Below are 19,477 nucleotides of genomic sequence, written 5' to 3'. Positions count from 1 at the left end.
AGTACAGAGGCAGGGAAAGGGTCGTGGGGGGAGAACTAAATGGAAGGAGTGATTTAAAAGGCAAAAGGGATGATGGTGTGAGGCAAAAGAAGGTGGTAATGGGATAACCAAAGGAATAAAAGATGAGTCTAGAAGAGGAAAATGAGAATAGTAGAATCATCGCTGCCATCTGAAAAAATGGGGGCAGAGGTTATGATCTGAAATTGTTGAACTCAATGTTAAAAAGAAAGACTTGCATTTATGTAGCGCCTTTCACGTTCTCAGGACATCCCAAAGCGCTTTACAGCCAATTAAGTACTTTTGAAATGTAGTCACTGTTGTAATATGGGAAACGCGACAGCCAATTTATGCACAGCAAACTCCCACTAACAGCAATGTGATAATGACCAGATAATATATTTTTGTTATGTTGATTGAGGGATAAATATAACCAGGACACCAGGGATAACTCCCCTGCTCTTCTTCGAAATAGTGCCATGGGATCTTTTACGTCCACCTGAGGGAGCAGATGGGGTTTCGGTTTAACGTCTCATCCGAAAGACGGCACCTCCAACAGTGCAGCACTCCCTCAGCACTACATTGGAATGTCAGCCTAGATTTATGTGCTCAAGTCCCAGGAGTGGGACTTGAACCCACAGCCTTCTGACTTAAAGTGTGCTACCCACTGTGCCACAGCTGACACAGCGTGTTGAGCCCAGAAGGCTGTAAAGTGCCTAATTGAAAGATGAGGTGTTATTCCTTGAGCTTACGTTGAGCTTCATTGGAACACTGTAGGAGGCCAAGGTCAGACCGGAAGTGGGCAGCGAATTTAAATGACAGGCGACTGGAATCTCAGGGTCGCGCTTGCCAACTGAACGGAGGTGTTCCACAAAGCAATCACCCAATCTGTGTTTTGTTTTCCCAATGTAGAGGAGACAGGGGACTGCATAGTGAGCAGCATATACAGAGAGAGATTGGTCAGTAGGCAAGCATGAATTCTGTGAAATATGGGTGTGTTTGCTGCTAGAAAACGTTTGTTCACACAGACAGCTCTAGGCAGATAGAAGCCAAGATGTTGAAACTTGCTGTTGGAAACTATTGAAATTATTTCCCACTGTCAAGTGAAACCTTTGGCTGCTTGAAAACATGTCTTTATTTTATATGCGGTTGATGTAGATTAAGCCTTTGTTCTTAATTTTCAACAAATACATTATTGAGCCAATAAGAAATAACAACCAGCAGATGGGAAAGCTTAAATTTTCTTACAAACAAAATTCACCCTTATAGCTATCACTGTAATAAGAGTAGAAGCAGCTGCTGTGCTTGTGATAATAGCAGCAGCATAGCTTCTCTTACTTTTCCATTCCTGTCCTAACATGCAAATTTGGGGCAGAGCATTCTCCAGCAGTGAATATGATTCCCATTTGATGCAAAAAAAACCCACTCTCTTCACTCTTCCCCTCCCCTCTCCTCTAAACTAAAGTTGTGAAAAACTTGTTTAGAGCTGAAAAATTCTCAGGATTGCAGTGGAGTTGATTTAATTTCTTTTGAGTTAAGTCCAAAGGAGAAGAGGACAAAGTAGGTTTGATGTGGCTGCAATTGTGAGCATGCTCTATGCCATACCTATTTTTTTTTCTTTCTCTTGTGAGCCAGTAGTCCTTGATCAGATGCTTTCTGACTAAAACAGTATACATTTTAACCATGACCTTTTCCCTCCATTCAATTGTGCTGGTACCTGCTACTTGGAAGGGTCTCTGTCGTGCCTTTCACATTAGGTAATGTTGGCACATCTCTTCATTCCTGCTACAGTGTGTAGCTACAGTCCACATTCTCGCAAAATACACTGAGGATATCAAAAGAACTAAAAGTCTGGGTAGAAAGGGGTACAAATACAAAAGCAAAATAGAGTTTGAGAAACAAATGACAAAAGATTGAACAGGAAGAAATTGGGGAAAAAAATGGTTAGTAAAGTAAAGTGAAGATGGGAGGGGGGGGAAGCGAGGGGCAAAATAAGACATTCTTGAGGGATTTTATACAGGTTATATGTGCAAATTAAAATTCAAGATTTGAGTTATAAAAAAAGGACATTTTTAAACAAAAGTAAAGATGAGACAGTAAAATAAAGAACAGAGAAGTAGAATAGTTTAAATAATGGAGTGCAAGAGAGAAGAGAATTTAAATAGGACCCACGGGAAACACCCTGGCTGTGATCGAGTAGGTTTCAAGTTACATTTTTGTTGTTGTCTACAGAAGACTGTAGAGGCATGTAGATGTTCATAATAAACCACTTAATGTACAGTGCAAGCTAATATTATTTCTGCCTTTTTTCTGTTCCAACTTAATTTCTCTCTTCTGTTTTGGTCTGCAAGTCATCTGTTTATGTGGTGGTGGTGCTGGTGTAGTCTAAATTGAGCCTAGCTATGTAGTTTAGAATTTCCTGCTGCTTCCCACAGGGAGTGCAAAACAACTGATACTGGTGGTAGCATTGCCAGACATGCAGTTCATACGGAATATCAACCCTTTTTTGATTTGAGAGGGGGAGACTAAGCAATGTTAGCTGTTTTTAGTAAACACCATCTGTAAAACTATTATATGTAGAGCAGTCAGTAGCTGTAACACCGCTTGAAGTGATGATATGTCAAACTATTTGGGTGCTGCTTACTCTTATTGCCTGAAAAGATTATGTTGCTCCTAGCTCTGTTGTGTGTCCATGTGTTCAATAAACTTACTGGTCCCTTGTAAATGGGATTTCTGTACACCTCTTAAATAATGTAACAGAGTAGCAGTGTTGGGAAGGAACATTGTTACAGGTAAATTTACTGTATTTAGTTGAGTTATTGAATAACCTATTCTGTACAATATATAGAAACAATGGCCCCAAGTTTCCAAATGATTTGCTTCTGATTTTTAGGAGCAACTGGTGTAGAACGGAGTATCTTAGAAATCGGAATTCTCCACATTTAGTTTTCTGCAATTCTAGTCAGGTAGAACAGTTTCACTTTGGAACTGAATTTTTTTTTTCAAAAGGGGGCGTGTCCGGCCACTGACGCCTGATTTGAAAGTTTCCACAGTGAAAACGTACTCCAAACTAACTTAGAATGGAGCAGGTGAAGATTTTTGTACGCTTGAAAATACCTTGTCTACACTTTAAAAAATCAGGCGCAGGTTACAAATTAGGCGTTGGGAACGAGGTGGGGGGTGGGGGAGGGGGAAGGGAAGTCATTAAATTCTACAATCAATCCTTAGTTATACTTATACAAATAAATCCAACCTGAATAAAAATTTATAAGCAAAGAAAAGATTAAATAAACCATGTTCCTACATGTGTGAAAGTGCTTCAGGCAGGCCTTTCAGGCAGCGGTGTGGCGTCGGTCTCGACGGCAGGGGCAGGCAGCAAGCAGCCTTGGTGCTTGAGGTAGGCCTTCATTCCCCGCGAAGATGCAGCACCCAGACGGACTTGAGGCCATTCGGTCATGGGATTGCAGCGGCGTCAGTGGCTGGTCGGGAGCAGCAGCAGCCTTCGAGCTGTGAGGGGGACTGACTGAGGCCATTTGGACAGGGAGAGGCAGCCACATCGATATCTTTATATTTAAATTTGCAGAATGGGTGCACCACATATTATGCAATGGTTTGCTTCCTCATGCAAGAAATTCTTTGTTCTTGGTGGAAGTTGATCCATTGCAAAGTTGAATTGGCACTTTTATTTCTCCAAACACACAGTCCTTAATTTGCAGGCACCGGTTCTGCAAGTTTAGCAGTGAAAAGCTGAACTCACTGATTTCAGCAGGTGATTTATTCAGCAGTGCTGCTAAAAGCACTCCCTCACACACAAAAATATCAAGAAAATTAAAATGCAAGCCTTTGCAGGGGTCCAAGAAACAAATCTTCACTTTTTCTGCAGCACTTTTAAAAATGGCCGAGTGCCAATGTTTATTTCAGACTGCGCGTGCGCGAACACTCCAACGCGCACGCGCAGGGTTGCCGGCACCAAGAAGCCTCATTTAAATTGTACCCGCCCCCTCCTACTTACAAAATCGGCGCGAGTGGTAGGCTCCGCCCCCTGTGCGCCGCACCAAGCAGACATCGAGCCAGAATACCGCGTTTTTTTTCAGGCGCTGTTTTCGGCGCGAAAAACAGGCGCCCAGCTCTGAGGGGCGCCTTTTTTGCCGCGTGTGGAAACTTGGGGCCAATGTTTGGCAACACTTTTCATTTTCTAGTTGATTTTTTTTGATTGATTTTAAATAGCAGGTGCTAAAGTATAATGTGGAGATGGCGTTTTCTTTTGGAAGTCCTTAATTGAAAATGTTTCTTCCACTTACTTTTCACATGTATGTGTGCAGCAATCAATTTAACATTTAAAGTATTTTGGCCCTGGGGCTTTTGACAGAACCAGATAAATGGCTGTCCCTCTAGCATAGCCAGTTGTGTAAGTTTTTGGCCTTGCGGATTGTGAAATTTAAACAAATATGAGTTACAGTAATAGAGCCACTCAAATGTCAGGAGTAATCCTATAGAAATAAATTTAGTTTTAAAATTCAAGACAGATGTTAAAGACTTGAATTCTACAAACCCTTTTCTTTCCCTTCATTCTATTCTTTTTCTGGTCTATAATTTCCTTTTTTCCATGATACTTGCTATTCATGACTTTTTGATTTTTTTTTTTTTACTGTTTTTTTTCTCTCTCTCTCTTGGTTCCCACTCTCATGATCATGCCACGAATGACCCAGTTAATTTATGATGGATCATTTAAAACAAAACCAGGATTGTTGATGGTGGAACTAATAACCTTGTCCACTGAGAGAGTGTGCCCAGATATAGCCAGGCTATATATCTAGCTTATGAAGCGGAAATAAAATCGAAGATCACTTGAATCAGGTCAATTGAATTTTTTTACTCTGGTGAAATCCATTCCATTGGATTAAACTATAACAACTTGTATTTTATATAGCGCCTTTAACGTAGTAAATTGTCCCAAGGTGCTTCACAGGAGCGTTATTGAACAAAATTTGACACTGAGCCACATAAGGAGATATTAAGGAAGGTTACCAAAAGATTGGTCATTAGGTTTTAAAGAGCGTCTTAAAGGAGGAAAGAGAGGTAGATAGGTTTAAGGAGGGAATTCCAGAGCTTCGGGCCATGGCAGCTGAATGCATAACCACCAATGATGGAACAATTAAAATTAGGGATGTTCAAGAGGCTAGAATTGGCAGAGCATAAATCTCAATGGGTTGTAGAGTTGGAGGAGATTACAAAGCTAGGGAGAAGTGAGGCCATGGAGGTATTTGAAAGCAAGGATAAGAATTTTAAAATCGAGGTGCAGCTTAACCGGGAGCCAATGTAAGTCAGCAAGTCACTCAAACGGAGTCTCTGAAATGCTTTTTCAAAATGTTCACAAAATGGGACCATTGTAAACTAAAATATAACTCTGTCACCATTAAAATCTAAACTGTGCAGAAAAATGGCAAATTGCCCATGCGTGCAAGGTTACAAAGTGGGGCAACAAAAGATGGGCAATAAATGCTGCCTTGCTAGCATTGTCCATCCGCCAAGAATAAATGAAAACAAAACAATTGATGTGTTGGTGTTCGGTAGTATAGTCGTAGTCCACCAGGAAGATGGGAGGAGCTGCCAGTTAGTGCGAGCTGAGCCTAAAACAGGCAGTGGTTCTTCAGTCATATGATAACAATAATCCCGTTGCCAACAGGTTTGACGTCCAGATAAAAACAGAACTGCAAGTTCAGGGGGATAGATTAGAATGGGGAATGGAAGTAGAGAAACTTACATGGCCAGTGTCATGGTGGCAGTTCTTGGGGTAACAACTGAGGAAGGTAAGAGGCCAAATAATAACTTCACAGTGGGGCGGACAATAATCAAGGGAATAATGGAGGCATGTGAAAAAGGAACGGCAGTAATCATGGGGGATTTTAACCTACATATCGATTGATCAAATCAAATCGCACGGGGTAGCCTGGAGGAGGAATTCATAGAATGCATAAGGGATTGTTTCTTAGAACAGTATGTTACAGAACCTACAAGGGAGCAAGCTATCTTAGATCTGGTCCTGTGTAATGAGACAGGAATAATAAACGATCTCCTAGTAAAAGATCCTCTCGGAATGAGTGATCACAGTATGGTTGAATTTGTAATACAGATTGAGGGTGAGGAAGTAGTGTCTCAAACGAGCGTACTATGCTTAAACAAAGGGGACTACAGTGGGATGAGGGCAGAGTTGGCTAAAATAGACTGGAAACACAGACTAAATGGTGACACAATTGAGGAACAGTGGAGGACTTTTAAAGAGCTCTTTCATAGCGCTCAACAAAAATATATTCCAGTGAAAAAGAAGGGCGATAAGAGAAGGGATAACCAGCCGTGGATAACCAAGGAAATAAAGGAGTGTATCAAATTAAAAACCAATGCATATAAGGTGGCCAAGGTTAGTGGGAAACTAGAAGATTGGGAAAATTTTAAACGACAGCAAAGAATGACTAGGAAAGCAATAAAGAAAGGAAAGATAGATTACGAAAGTAAACTTGCGCAAAACATAAAAACGGATAGTAAAAGCTTTTACCGATATATAAAACGGAAGAGAGTGACTAAAGTAAATGTTGGTCCCTTAGAAGATGAGAAGGGGGATTTAATAATGGGAAATGTGGAAATGGCTGAGACCTTAAACAATTATTTTGCTTCGGTCTTCACAGTGGAAGACACAAAAACCATGCCAAAAATTGCTGGTCACGAGAATGTGGGAAAGGGAGGACCTTGAGACAATCACTATCACCTGGGGAGGTAGTGCTGGACAGGCTAATGGGACTCGAGGTAGACAAGTCCCCTGGTCCTGATGAAATGCATCCCAGGGTATTAAAAGAGATGGCGGAAGTTATAGCAGATGCATTCGTTATAATCTACCAAAATTCTCTGGACTCTGGGGAGGTACCAGCGGATTGGAAAGCAGCTAATGTAACGCCTCTGTTTAAAAAAAGGGAGCAGACAAAAGGCAGGTAACTATAGGCTGGTTAGTGTAATATTTGTAGTGGGGAAAATGCTTGAAACTATCATTAAGGAAGAAATAGCGGGACATCTAGATAGGAATAGTGCAATCAAGCAGACGCAACATGGATTCATGAAGGGGAAATCCTATTTAACTAATTTACTGGAATTCTTTGAAGATATAACGAGCATGGTGGATAGAGGTGTACCGATGGATGTGGTGTATTTAGATTTCCAAAAGGCATTCGATAAGGTACCACACAAAAGGTTACTGCAGAAGATAAAGGTACGTGGAGTCAGAGGAAATGTATTAGCATGGATCGAGAATTGGCTGGCTAACAGAAAGCAGAGAGTCAGGATAAATGGTTCCTTTTCGGGTTGGAAATCGGTGGTTAGTGGTGTGCCACAGGGATCGGTGCTGGGACCACAACTGTTTACAATATACATAGATGACCTGGAAGAGGGGACATAGTGTAGTGTAACAAAATTTGCAGATGTCACAAAGATTAGTGGGAAAGCGGGTTGTGTAGAGGACACAGAGAGGCTGCAAAGGGATTTAGATAGGTTAAGCGAATGGGCTAAGGTTTGGCAGATGGAATACAATGTCGGAAAATGTGAGGTCATCCACCTTGGGGGAAAAAAAAGTCAAAGGGAATATTATTTGAATGTGGAGAAATTACAACATGCTGCGGTGCAGAGGGACCTGGGGGTCCTTGTGCATGAAACTCTTTTTGGAAATTCGTAGCCAATCGTTCCAATTCTTTGTCAAATCACAAACGCCAGAGGTCACCTTGCACACATCAAGGATCACTCTGCGCCAATGCTCTTAGCCAAAAGGCCTAGAGCCACTGCACCGTTCCTGGAAGTACTGCAATACCAGGTTCGTGCCATGGAGGTGGATGGGTCAGGCCCCCCACACACCTTCGTGGAGGTGGATGGGTCAAGCCACCCCACCCACCGAATCCCAAAAAGTTAATTTGCAGGTGCAGCAGGCAATCAGGAAGGCGAATGGAGTGTTGGCCTTCATTGCGAGAGGAATGGAGTACAAAAGCAGGGAGGTCCTGCTGCAACTGTACAGGATATTGGTGAGGCCGCACCTGGAGTACTGCGTGCAGTTTTGGTCACCTTACTTAAGGAAGGCTATACTAGCCTTGGAGGGGGTACAGAGACGATTCACTAGGCTGATTCCGGAGATGAGGGAGTTACCTTATGATGATAGATTGAGTAGACTGGGTCTTTACTCGTTGGAGTTCAGAAGGATGAGGGGTGATATTATAGAAACATTCAAAATAATGAAAGGGATAGACAAGATAGAGGCGGAGAGGTTGTTTCCACTGGTCGGGGAGACTAGAACTAGGGGGCACAGCCTCAACATACGGGGGAGCCAATTTAAAACCGAGCTGAGAAGGAATTTCTTCTCCCAGAGGGTTGTGAATCTGTGGAATTCTCTGCCCAATGAAGCAGTTGAGGCTAGCTCATTGAATGTATTCAAATCACTTTTTAACCAATAAGGGAATTAAGGGTTATGGAGAGCGGGCGGGTAATTGGAGCTGAGTCCACGGCTAGATTAGCCAGGATCTTTTTGAATGGTGGAACAGGCTCGAGGGGCTAAATGGCCTACTCCTGTTTCTAATTCTTATGAGAGAAGATTTCAGACGGCTGGGAATACGAGAAGGGGTCAGATTCACGGGAGGGGGATCCTCCTGGCCAAAGAGCTAAGGAGGCAGTGGAAGGAGAGCTCAACATTTTGTTAGGTCTGGAATTGTTGAGGTGGGTGCATACTATCTCCAACAAGAGAGAGTCTAACCATTGCCCCATGACATTTACCAGCATTACCATCGCTGAATCCCCCTCCATCAACATCCGGGGGGTCACCATTGACCAGAAATTTAACTGGACCAGCCACATAATTACCATGGCTACAAGAGCAGGTGAGTGACTCATCTCCTGACTCCCAAAGCCTTTTCACCATCTACAAGGCACAATTCAGGAGTGGGATGGAATAACTCTCCACTTGTTTGGATGAGTGCAGCGCCAATAACACTCAAGTAGCTCAACACCACCCAGGGCAAAGCAGCCCGCTTGATTGGCACCTCCTCCACCACCTGAAACGTTCATTCCCTCCACCCCACCGTGGATGCACTGTAGCATCTACAAGATGCACTGAAGCAGCTAGCCAAGGCTTCTTCAGCTCCCAAACCCATAACCGTTACCTACTAGAAGGACAAAGGCAGCAGGCACATGGGAACACTATTACCTGCAAGTTTCCTTCCAAGTTGCATACCATCCTGACATCGAAATATATTGCTGTTCCTTCATCGTCGCTGGGTCAAAATCCTAAAACGTCCTCCCTAAAAGCACTACGGGAGTACCTTCACCACATGACCTTCAGCGGTTCAAGAAGGCGGCTCAAAGGCAATTAGGGATGGGCAATATATGCTGGCCTTGCCAGCGACGCCCACATCCTAGGAACGAATAAAAAAAAAATTGAGTAAAAAATGGAGTTACAATTATGGCCATTGCTGAGGACAGATTGTTCAAGACCAAAAGGGGAATAATAACAACAACAACGTGTATTTATATAGTGCTTTTAACATAGTAAAACGCCCCACGGTGCTTTAAAGGAGTATTAAAAGACAAAAAATTTGTCACTGAGCCATTTGGGCAGGTGACCAAAAGCTTGGTAAAAGAGGTAGGTTTTAAGGAGCGTCTTAAAGGAATAAAGAGAGGTAGAGGGGCGGAGAGGTTTAGGCAGGGAATTCCAGAACTTGGGGTCGAGGCAACAGAACGCACGGCCACCAATGGTTGAGCGATTTATAATCAGGGATGCTCAAGAGGGCAGAATTAGAGGAACGCAGATATCTCTGAGAGGGAGGGCGAGGTGCGTGGTTGTGGGCTGAAGGAGATTAGAGATAGGGAGCGACGAGGCCATGGAGGGATTTGAAAACCAGGATAAGTATTTTGAAATTGAGGCATTGCTGAACCGGGAGCCAATGTAGGTCAGCGAGTGCAGGGGAGATGGGTGAACGGGTTGGTGCGAGTTCGGACACCGACATAGTAGTGAGGTAGAGCTTGGTGTCATCAGCATGCATGTGGAAACTGATGGTGTGTTTTCGGATGATGTCGCCAAGGGGGAATTAGTAGATGAGAAATAGGAGGCAGTGAAGGATAGATCATTGAGGGACTCCAGAGGTAACGATGATTCTTTGGCTATGTTTAGATAGATAAGAATGGAACCAGTCAAGTGCAGTGCCACCCAGCTGGACGATGGTGGAGAGGTGTTGGCGAAGGATGGAGTGGTCAACCGTGTCTAAGGCTGTAGTCAAGTTAAGAAGGATGAAGAGGAATAGTTTGTCACCGTCACAAAGGATGTCATTTGTGACTTTGATGAGAGCTGTTTCGGTACTGTGGCAAGGGCGCAAACCTGATTAAAGTGATTCAAACATGGAGTTGCGGGAAAGATGGGCATGGATTTGGGATGCGTTTGAAGACTTTGGAAAGGAAAGGGAGGTTGAAGATGAGGTGGCAGTTTGCAAGGACGGAGGGGTCAGGATTGAGCCACCTGGCTCATGACGCCCCTATGCGTAACACGGACGGAGGCTGACCATCAATACAACATGGCGCACATTGCGATGCGCAGCATCATAGTGAGGATCATAGGCATCTTGAAACAGCGTTTCTGATGCCTGGACCATTCTGGAGGCCACTTGCAATACTCCCCTGAGATTGTCGGTCACTTCACTGTTGTGTGCTGCATGCTGCATAACTTAGCCATCATGAGGCAGCAGGAGCTGGTAGTGGAAGAAGACAACCCACATGAGGTGAGAGTGCCTGATGATGGTAATTTGGAAGAGCAGGATGAGGATGATGACGACGATCAGGAAAGCATGCAAGTGCCTGATGCCGGAGCACGAAGTCAGAGGAGGGCCATCCATCGTGTTCCTTTAACAATTGCTCGAGCCCTGTGCCAGCAGCTCAACCGTGAATGCTTCAATTACTGATGCCTGAGGGCTCAGCGACAGCCGTTCCGCATGGACATGTTTATTTTTTGGAGTTGTTCCTATGTTGTGTTGTGTTAATGGAACATGATTCAGTTTTAATGTAAATATATTTTATTGAAAAGTTCACAATGTACTGCATGTTAGTGTAATAAAATAATTGTTGTATCAAACTTTACTTTAATATGACTCTTTAAGATCATTTAAAAACCCTAAGATCACTTATAAGTTGTAAAGTTACAAAACAATTTCAACTTGAAAAAAGTTACTACAGTAACATCAAAAACAAGAACAGCAGCAGCAAAGAAAGGCTGCAACCATCTCTCATCCACTTCTCAGTGAATGTTCACTTCTTCATGGGGGTGTAATTTGATTGGCCGGGCTGTGTGCCCTTATTGCAGCAGCTACCTCTCTGATGGCCTGTGCCGTCACTTGCATCCCCTCCCTGACCGCCTATGCCTTCGCTTGCACTCCCTCTGACATTCCCTCCCTCATTTCCCGTGTCATTACTCCTATTTCTGCCCACAGTCCCGTTACCTCATCACCCATGGCACTGACGCTGCCCACGAGTGATCGGGTAAGCTCATTGGTCTCCACACCCAGTGCCACAGCCTGACCCACATCTGTTGCACGCTGCATCTCAGGAGAGCGTGTTTCGATTCTCCTGCTCGGCCTGGATCAGCCTCCAGTGGGAGGCGCACTCTGGGACGGTGCGGCCCTGGGTCTTCCAAGCGGCACCCCTCCAGTGGGAGGTGCACTCTGGGACGGTGGGGCACTGGATGTAAAATGCTGCATTACACCACCACCACTGGGACCCGCAACCTCGGAATCTGTGAAACCATCGAATGTCGGACCAGAACCTATGCAAGTGTTTGAAAAACTGATGTCCGTTAATGTGGACTGATGCATATTAAGTTCAAAAGTCTCCCCTGAAGACATTTCAGTCAACTCCTGCACCCACCCTTGGTCTGGATCATCCGCATCTGGTTCTTCTGTATCTTCGGGATTGGCATCATCTTCTGCAAAATATAACAGAACAGTCAAATGGTTAGCAGCACAGGAGGTGGCAGGATGGGTGGCATGAGTAGTCTCACACATAGCAGGCCAGGCAGCAGGTTGATTTGAAGGGCCACGATGCATTTTCAGGACTTATCCTCTCCCTCGGGTGTGGGCCCAGCTTGTGCAGTACTGATGGTTTTTCTCCAGGTATGACTCATCAAAGCAGTGAACCTCTGTCCCAAGGGCGTCAGTGGATGCAGATTTGGCACGCTTCCACCTGTTCGAGTTCTTTCCCTTTTGTTATGGGCCAATTTCTTCTGCAAAGATTAAAATACAACTTTTTACAGAGTGCGTCTTTCTGCAGGGTGGGACATGTACAGATGGTCACATTTACAATTGCAATTCCATTGAAAAATGAAAATATTACTTGCACTAACTACTTGACCAAGGTCGTGCTATTTCTTTTTACACTGGCTTCCAGATCTCCTGGTATGCACCACTGCGCAGTAATCTTCTGCAACTAGGTTCCAGCATTTCTTCATTTCTTTGGGTGCCACTTTTGTGCGACCTCTGTTGCTGGTATCCAGCTCCTGCTATCTCTTCTCAATGACATTAACTAGTGTCTCCACTTCCTCATGCAAGAAATTCTTCGTTCTTGGTGGACATTGTTCCATTGCTGTATTGAATTGACACTCAGTGATTTTTCAAAACACACATTCCTTACTTTGCATGTACCTATGCAGCACTCCTTCTGGAAGTTTAGCAGCAACAAACAGCACTCACTGATTCCAGCAGCTGATTTCTTCCACAGTACTGCTAACAGCACTCCTTCAGGCACAAAAAATCACTCCAGGCTTTGCACAGCTCCACACAGCCAAAAATCTATTTTATGCATGTCCCTTTAAAGATGGCTGATTGCCAATGTTTGTGTGCCATTGCGCATGCGCGCATGCTCCAACGCATTGGGCCCTAGCCCTGTCCCCCTGCCGGCAGTGTTTTCACAGAACGGCATTTGCTCTGCCCCCAGCAGCTCCTACTGCGCCGCGCCAAGCTAGAAACGGGCCTACAGATAACGGAAAATCGCGAGGTAAGCTTTTAGACGCTTTTTCTGTTTTTTTTTAAAAAGGCGGGCCTCTCGGAGGTGTGCCATTCTGCCTGATAGCCGAAACTGTTGCTGATGTTTCCAGTGTGTTGAAGTCTGACATTTTCACCTATGTTGTACACCATTTTAGCAGATAACCAATAAGCAGTAACTGAGGAAGTAAAAGACACACAACAACCAAAAAATACTGGTAGACTCTTTTTTTAAACCAACAAATGCACAAAAGATTTAAATTGCACATGATAATTTGATTATTTACCAATCAAAAATGCAATTATCCACATCTAGATTCCCAATTAGCCACATCTGGCTAGTGGCTAATGGATCGGACAACTTTGAGGTATTGTGGAAAAAAAACATAAGTCTATCTTCATAACTATAACTTGGCATCGCTGGTAACGTTCTAGTGGTCCTAATCACACTGCACATTTATCACCTGATCACACAGCTTGGTGTCATCAGAAAATGTAATATTCCAATAAATATTGTCCTGCAATTCATTTGAATTGTGTGAATAGCAACGGCTTAAATAGACCCGCATAGAACTGCACCAGTCACTGTCCCCACAAACACACCCTTTTCTATTTATCATTACTGTCACCTTCTCTCTACTAAATCAATTTACAATCCCATTATCTAATTTTCCATTAATTCCACTTCTGACTGGATTGAATCCATCTCCAGTATTGCTATCATTTAATCATCCCTAAGCTTCCACATGTCATGCTAAATTGTGTGCTTAGTGCTTCTGGATCTTAGGAGATTGGGTTTCTTGTATTCGAGTGCTGTCAATACTGCAGGATTATGATGGGTCACTCCTTCAATGGATTCAGAACATCATACCAAAAGCGTGAGTATTGGGATGCACGCACCAGCCCCATTGCTGGGAGCCATTTGTATTGACTTAATGAAATAGCAACAAGCTGCAGTTCCCTGGACACTCGGGTCATCTCAGAGTAGTATTGTCACTAGGATTTAGTGAAGAGTAGTAGCAGACAGCAAAGTTTTTCAGGTTGTGTTCAATTAATCTGTGGAAACAGCTGGCAGTACAGGTTAAAATACAGATTTCATACTTCCAAACTATTTTCGTGTCTGGAGGGACTATGCTGAATCTTGCATCTGTGATGTCTTGTGGTAGAAAGTAAAGTATGAACGTTGCGTTACCTTCATGCCAATGCTCACTTCAACCTCGTACACATGCACATTCAATACCCGATCCCGTCCCACCTGTTCCCTCCCACATGCACCTTCAATATAACCGTACTCCTAACTAACCTGGCCATTGTGTCTCCTCAAAATGACACTCCCTTTCCCTGAAGTCACCTCATGTTCCCTGTCAATATTATACTCCCCTCCAACATTGCCATTAACCTGGCCTTCATATATGTCTTTAATACTGTACTCTCCTCCACACTTGCCCCCTTTTTAACTGTCTTTCATATTTACTTGTTCCTACTCCAGCGCTCCCCGTCAGGTGTGCCCTCCACACTTCATGCCCATCTGCATTCCTTGCTTAGCCTGCTTGTTGATTTTGAACAAATCCTTTGATTTTTGTGTTGCGTGGTAGATCCTAAGGGGGAGAAATTTGCATAGTTTGCGCCTCCCTTTGGCGCCCCTGGGCACAAACAATGTCTCACATGGGGCCGCTAACGTCTCCTGTGAATTTCCGCAGAAGGTAGCAGAGGTGCATGCTGGCAGCGCCCCGCTCCCGCTGGTAGCGCCCCAGGCCGCTGCGTCGGCGATGATGATGTTATTGCCGTGTTTAGCGACCCGTTTTCGCCCCGGAGCTGAACTTCGGTCGCGCCCCGTGAGGCTGCTGCAGGCGATGTCCGTGTCAACCTCGCGGATCGTGAACCGGGCTGCACTCCGCTCGCGGGATGCAAATTAAAGGGGAGGTGTGTGCCGCTATTTTTTTTTTGTTGTCCGACATACAGGTTGCGGCCTTGCATTGAGGTTTTCGTGGGGTCCATGCTGCTATGTTGCAGCCCGGCACTCCCCTTCTGTCCCGGGCTGCTGCCACAGCACCTGCTCCCCGGTGGAGAAGTACTGGCCCTTCGTCCCACTGCAGAGCTCGCAGTGTGCTTTCCCCTTTAACGCGAGGGAAGAGACCTGTTCTCCCGCTAGCGCTATGCGGTGATCCACGTCGCGCTGGAAAATTCCCGTGCATGGCGCCCTGGTCCCGTTCCTAAGAGGAAGTGGAGCGCCCGACATTGCAGTCCACTTCCTCTCGGGCGGTAACCCGAATTTCACGGCCAGGACGGGACCTCCGTGCTTGGTTACCGCCCCCAAAAGGGGTATTACCGAATTTCAACCCCAAGTCTTTAAAAATGTCAAAGATAGGCAAGGCTCTAACTTGAGCCCAAATTGACACACACATCTCCAATTAAACACTCTTGTTTGTAGTCAGATAACTTGATGTTTTACACAAGAATTATTGTAGTTATTGCATTTCAAATATTATTAACCCCTTGACCTATTTAATCTATTGAAACAGTAACATACTGATACTCAATACATTTGTTTCTAGCGGAAAATTGGTTTCCCCTAAATGGAAAAATTTTAAAGGATTAAAACTTCTATGGAGAGACAAGATTCGACTGAACAATGCTATCTGGAGGGCATGGTACATGCAGTGTAAGTAAAATGTCTTTACCTCTTGGTTTTTCTGACTCAAACATTTATGTTTTGTAGTTTTTGAACTACACTGTGATTCAGATATTTCCTGTATTAGTTAATTTGATCACCTAATGTTGTTGCCTTATCAAGGGTACCCCAATCCCCCTTCTTCTCCAACCGTTGCATAGGATTACACAGGATATGCAGCACAGACATAGGCCATTCAGCCTAACCTGTCCAGGCCGGCATTTATGCTCCACTCAAGCCTCCTGTCTTTCCTCATCTAACTCTATCAACATAACCATCTTGAATACAAAATCAAGTCAGGTGCCCCATCAAGTCCGTTTCTTGCTGACTGCTCACCTGATTGGGAATTGGAGGTCAAATTTATCTTTATTGCCAACCAGGATGATAGCTATTAAACGTTCTTGTGTCTGAACAAGTTTTTCAACATTGACCATAACCAAGAACAGATTAATTTGATCTTTCGAAAATTGTGATCTTACAGGTTTGACTTTTTTTAAAGGGTTCCCAAAAATATATATTTTTTAATGATTGATGGCGCACCTCAAATGCTTCAGCTATTTTGCTGACTCCTAAACCCAACATTAGAAAAAAGAACTGGCAGTTATTAGTAAATGTAGTATTTTGGGGAAACCGTACTAGAAACAATCTGACTTCTGATTTTTACATTTTTTTTTCATCAATATTTTTTTCATATATTAGTGCATGTATGTAGAGAATCCTTTGGAGAGAAATGGATATGTACAGCTTCTTGGTGTCACCATGCCACATGCTGGGGGTGGGCTCTGTTGCCACTCTTTGCTTATGACTACTTTAAAACAAGCACTTAAGAACAATACAGGTTGAGCGTCGAAATCGGAATGATCCAAAATCCGGACATCACACTGATCCGTGGAGGGGTTGTCTGGAATCTGGAAAATGTTCCGAAATCTGGACATTTTTAAGAATCGATTTCCGCTGCAAGTTGGGCCTAGGGAGCGGGGAAAACACCAACAAAAAAAATTCCCAAAAATAAAAATTTACAAAACATCACTGAAAAAAAATGTAAAAAAGAAAAACTTTAAACTTTTTTTGCAGATCTTCCACGCAGGCTTTTCCCGGTCGCCGACCCCCCCCCCCCCCCCCCCCCCACTGCTCCCCATTAGCAGACCCGGACACTCCGCCACCTCGGATCCTCTGCCGCCCGGACCCTTCACCACCACTGCAGCACCTTTACCTCGGCCCAGGCGTTTCCGGATTCGGGACGTCGGAAAGACGTTCTGAAATCTGGAAATATCCAAACCTTGGCTCAGGGGTTTCCGGATTCGGGAGTTTGAAAGACGATCCGAAATCCGTAAATACTCAAAATCTGGAACAGCCTTGGTCCTGAGGTTTCCGGATTTCAGACGCTGTACCTATACAGGTTATTAAATTATTTTCAAAATTGATTCCTCATCGCCCCAGCTCTCTTTTCCAGCAGAATTGCATGTATAATAAATGCATTCACAGTTTCAATCAAGAAGACTTGCTCCCCTACCTCTGCTATTGCTGTACAAAAATGGCTTCAGTTGACTACACTTTTTTTTTGTTGAGCAGTGCCTGGTATTACTGTCAGCTGATGTGGCTTAGATCAGGCGTTTCCTAATTATACGTCTGCTGATACCATCCAGTAGAGTAAATAGTTTCTATTCCTCAATTTACTTCCCAATGATCTCTTTTCTGAAGACTGTGACTTAAATTGGGACTACAATTTCACAAGCACTAGCAGCTCTGTCATAGTTCACCAATGAAGCCATTCTCTTCACAAGGCTAGATCATTAGTTTTCAAACTAGGATCCCCAAACCCTTGGGGAGAGTGGGAAGTTCCACGGGGATGCCAATAAAAAAACCACTGACTGAGGTAAAAGTTCACAAATATTTTACCTAAAATCGCAACATAGATAGCCTTTTTGCATGACGTTTTATGCAGGTTGCTTTCAGCATAGCTTTTAAACTCTCTTATCCCTAACATCTGTCTTTTGGATAAGACATTAAACCGACTCCGTCTACTCAAGTGGACGTAAAAGATCCCGTGGCATTATTTCGATGAAGAGCAGGGGAGGAATCCCCTGTGTCCTGGCCAATATTTATCCCTCAATAGCATAACCAAAAAAACATATTATCTGGTCATTATCACATTGCTGTTTGTGGGAGCTTGCTTGTATGCAGATTGCCTGTCGCGTTTCCTACATTACAACAGTGACTACACTCCAAAAGTACTTCATTGGCTGTAAAGCACTTTGAGACATCCGGCGGTTGTGAAAGTCACTATATAAATCCAAATCTTTCTTTCTAATATAATTTAGTCTATGCAATACATTCCTATTCATCTCTGAATATTTGTGTGGCCCCCTCTTCCCCCTGCATCTCATGCATTGAAAGCATTGATTCCTTGGCACCACTTGTACCTAAAAAATAGTTATGTATGTTTGACAGTAGGCTGTTTGACTGTGGCAGCCATGATATTTGAGCCTGATACTGTCCTCACTGAAGCCCACATCCGCACTTCCAGCAGAGAGGTTGCTGGATATTGTTTGGGAACAGAAACTCTGACCATTTTTCTCTTTTCCCTGCCCCTCCCCAGCTAACTTTGGCATCTGTGGGAAAGACTGATTTATTTTTTTGAATTGCTAGTGTTGTAAATTGTTAAGCAAATAAGATTATGTAACAAGATTTTGTTTTCACTCAGATGTAGAAAAACGTGACAACCCAGTTTGTCATTTTGTTACTCCACTAGATGGAACTATTGAGTTTGATGAACCTCGAAGACCCGAAGTAAGTAATGTCAAACTCCTGTATAACTCAATGTTCCAGTTCTTGCATACAATTTGCTTCTTTTTTGTGCTTCCTGGCACAATTTTTCAGTTCTTTTTCTCTTGTTCTCTGCATCAGCAGGATTTCCACTTACCCCTGTGACTGAGAAGAAAAATGTTCAACATTTTCATTTTCTAGTGAGCAGGATGTACATTTGTTTTTATAATCATTTTAACGTGGTTATTTTGGGTTCATTGTACAAATTATTAAATGTTGCACAGTACTGCGTTGAGAATCCCAAGTTCCGGAATCCAGACACCGGGACAATCTAGAAACATAGAAACATAGAAAATCGGTGCAGGAGTAGGCCATTCGGCCCTTCGAGCCTGCACCATCATTCAATGAGTTCATGGCTGAACATGCAACTTCAGTACCCCATTCCTGCTTTCTCGCCATACCCCTGATCTCCCTAGTAGTAAGAACTACATCTAACTCCTTTTTGAATATATTTAGTGAATTGGCCTCAACAACTTTCTGTGGTAGAGAATTCCACAGGTTCACCACTCTGGGTGAAGAAGTTTCTCCTCATCTCGGTCCTAAATGGCTTACCCCTTATCCTTATCCTTATCTGTGGTGGGGTCACCCGGAATCCGGATTCCTGCCTCGGGACAACGCCCACCTTGCCCCCGCCTCAGACTGACCCCTCTTTTCCCCCTCCCCTTACCTACCTACCTACCTTGGTCCAGACATTTCCGGACTCGGGACATCAGAAAGATGTTCCGAAGTCCGGAAATGCGTAGAATCCGGATTGGCCTCGGTTCCGAGGCTTCTGGATTCTCAATGCTGTACCTGTATGGAGTTGAGAGATTTTAAATGAATCCTGTTTTTTTTTTTTTCCCCCAGGCAGCTGTAACAGAAGGGAAATTCTGGAAAAGAAGGATTGAGATTGTAATAAGAGAGTATCACAAATGGCGCACATACTTCAAAAAAAGGGTAT

General features: G+C 43.8%; 1 protein-coding gene across 3 annotated transcripts in view; it reads left to right on the top strand.

Moving 5' to 3' along the window:
- mlxip (MLX interacting protein) overlaps positions 1–19,477 on the top strand; it is a 117,261-nt gene that overhangs the window by 23,050 nt on the left and 74,734 nt on the right. For all 3 annotated transcript variants that reach the window (XM_070887807.1, XM_070887810.1, XM_070887809.1), the window contains exons 2-4: positions 15,596–15,702; positions 18,416–18,501; positions 19,384–19,473. In XM_070887807.1, the coding sequence (XP_070743908.1) occupies positions 15,596–15,702; positions 18,416–18,501; positions 19,384–19,473 (283 nt within the window). The remainder of the gene's footprint in view (positions 1–15,595; positions 15,703–18,415; positions 18,502–19,383; positions 19,474–19,477) is intronic.

The sequence above is a fragment of the Pristiophorus japonicus genome, chromosome 8, assembly GCF_044704955.1.
Source record: "Pristiophorus japonicus isolate sPriJap1 chromosome 8, sPriJap1.hap1, whole genome shotgun sequence".
NCBI lineage: Eukaryota > Metazoa > Chordata > Chondrichthyes > Pristiophoridae > Pristiophorus > Pristiophorus japonicus.
This window is presented reverse-complemented; position numbering and strand designations above follow the sequence as displayed.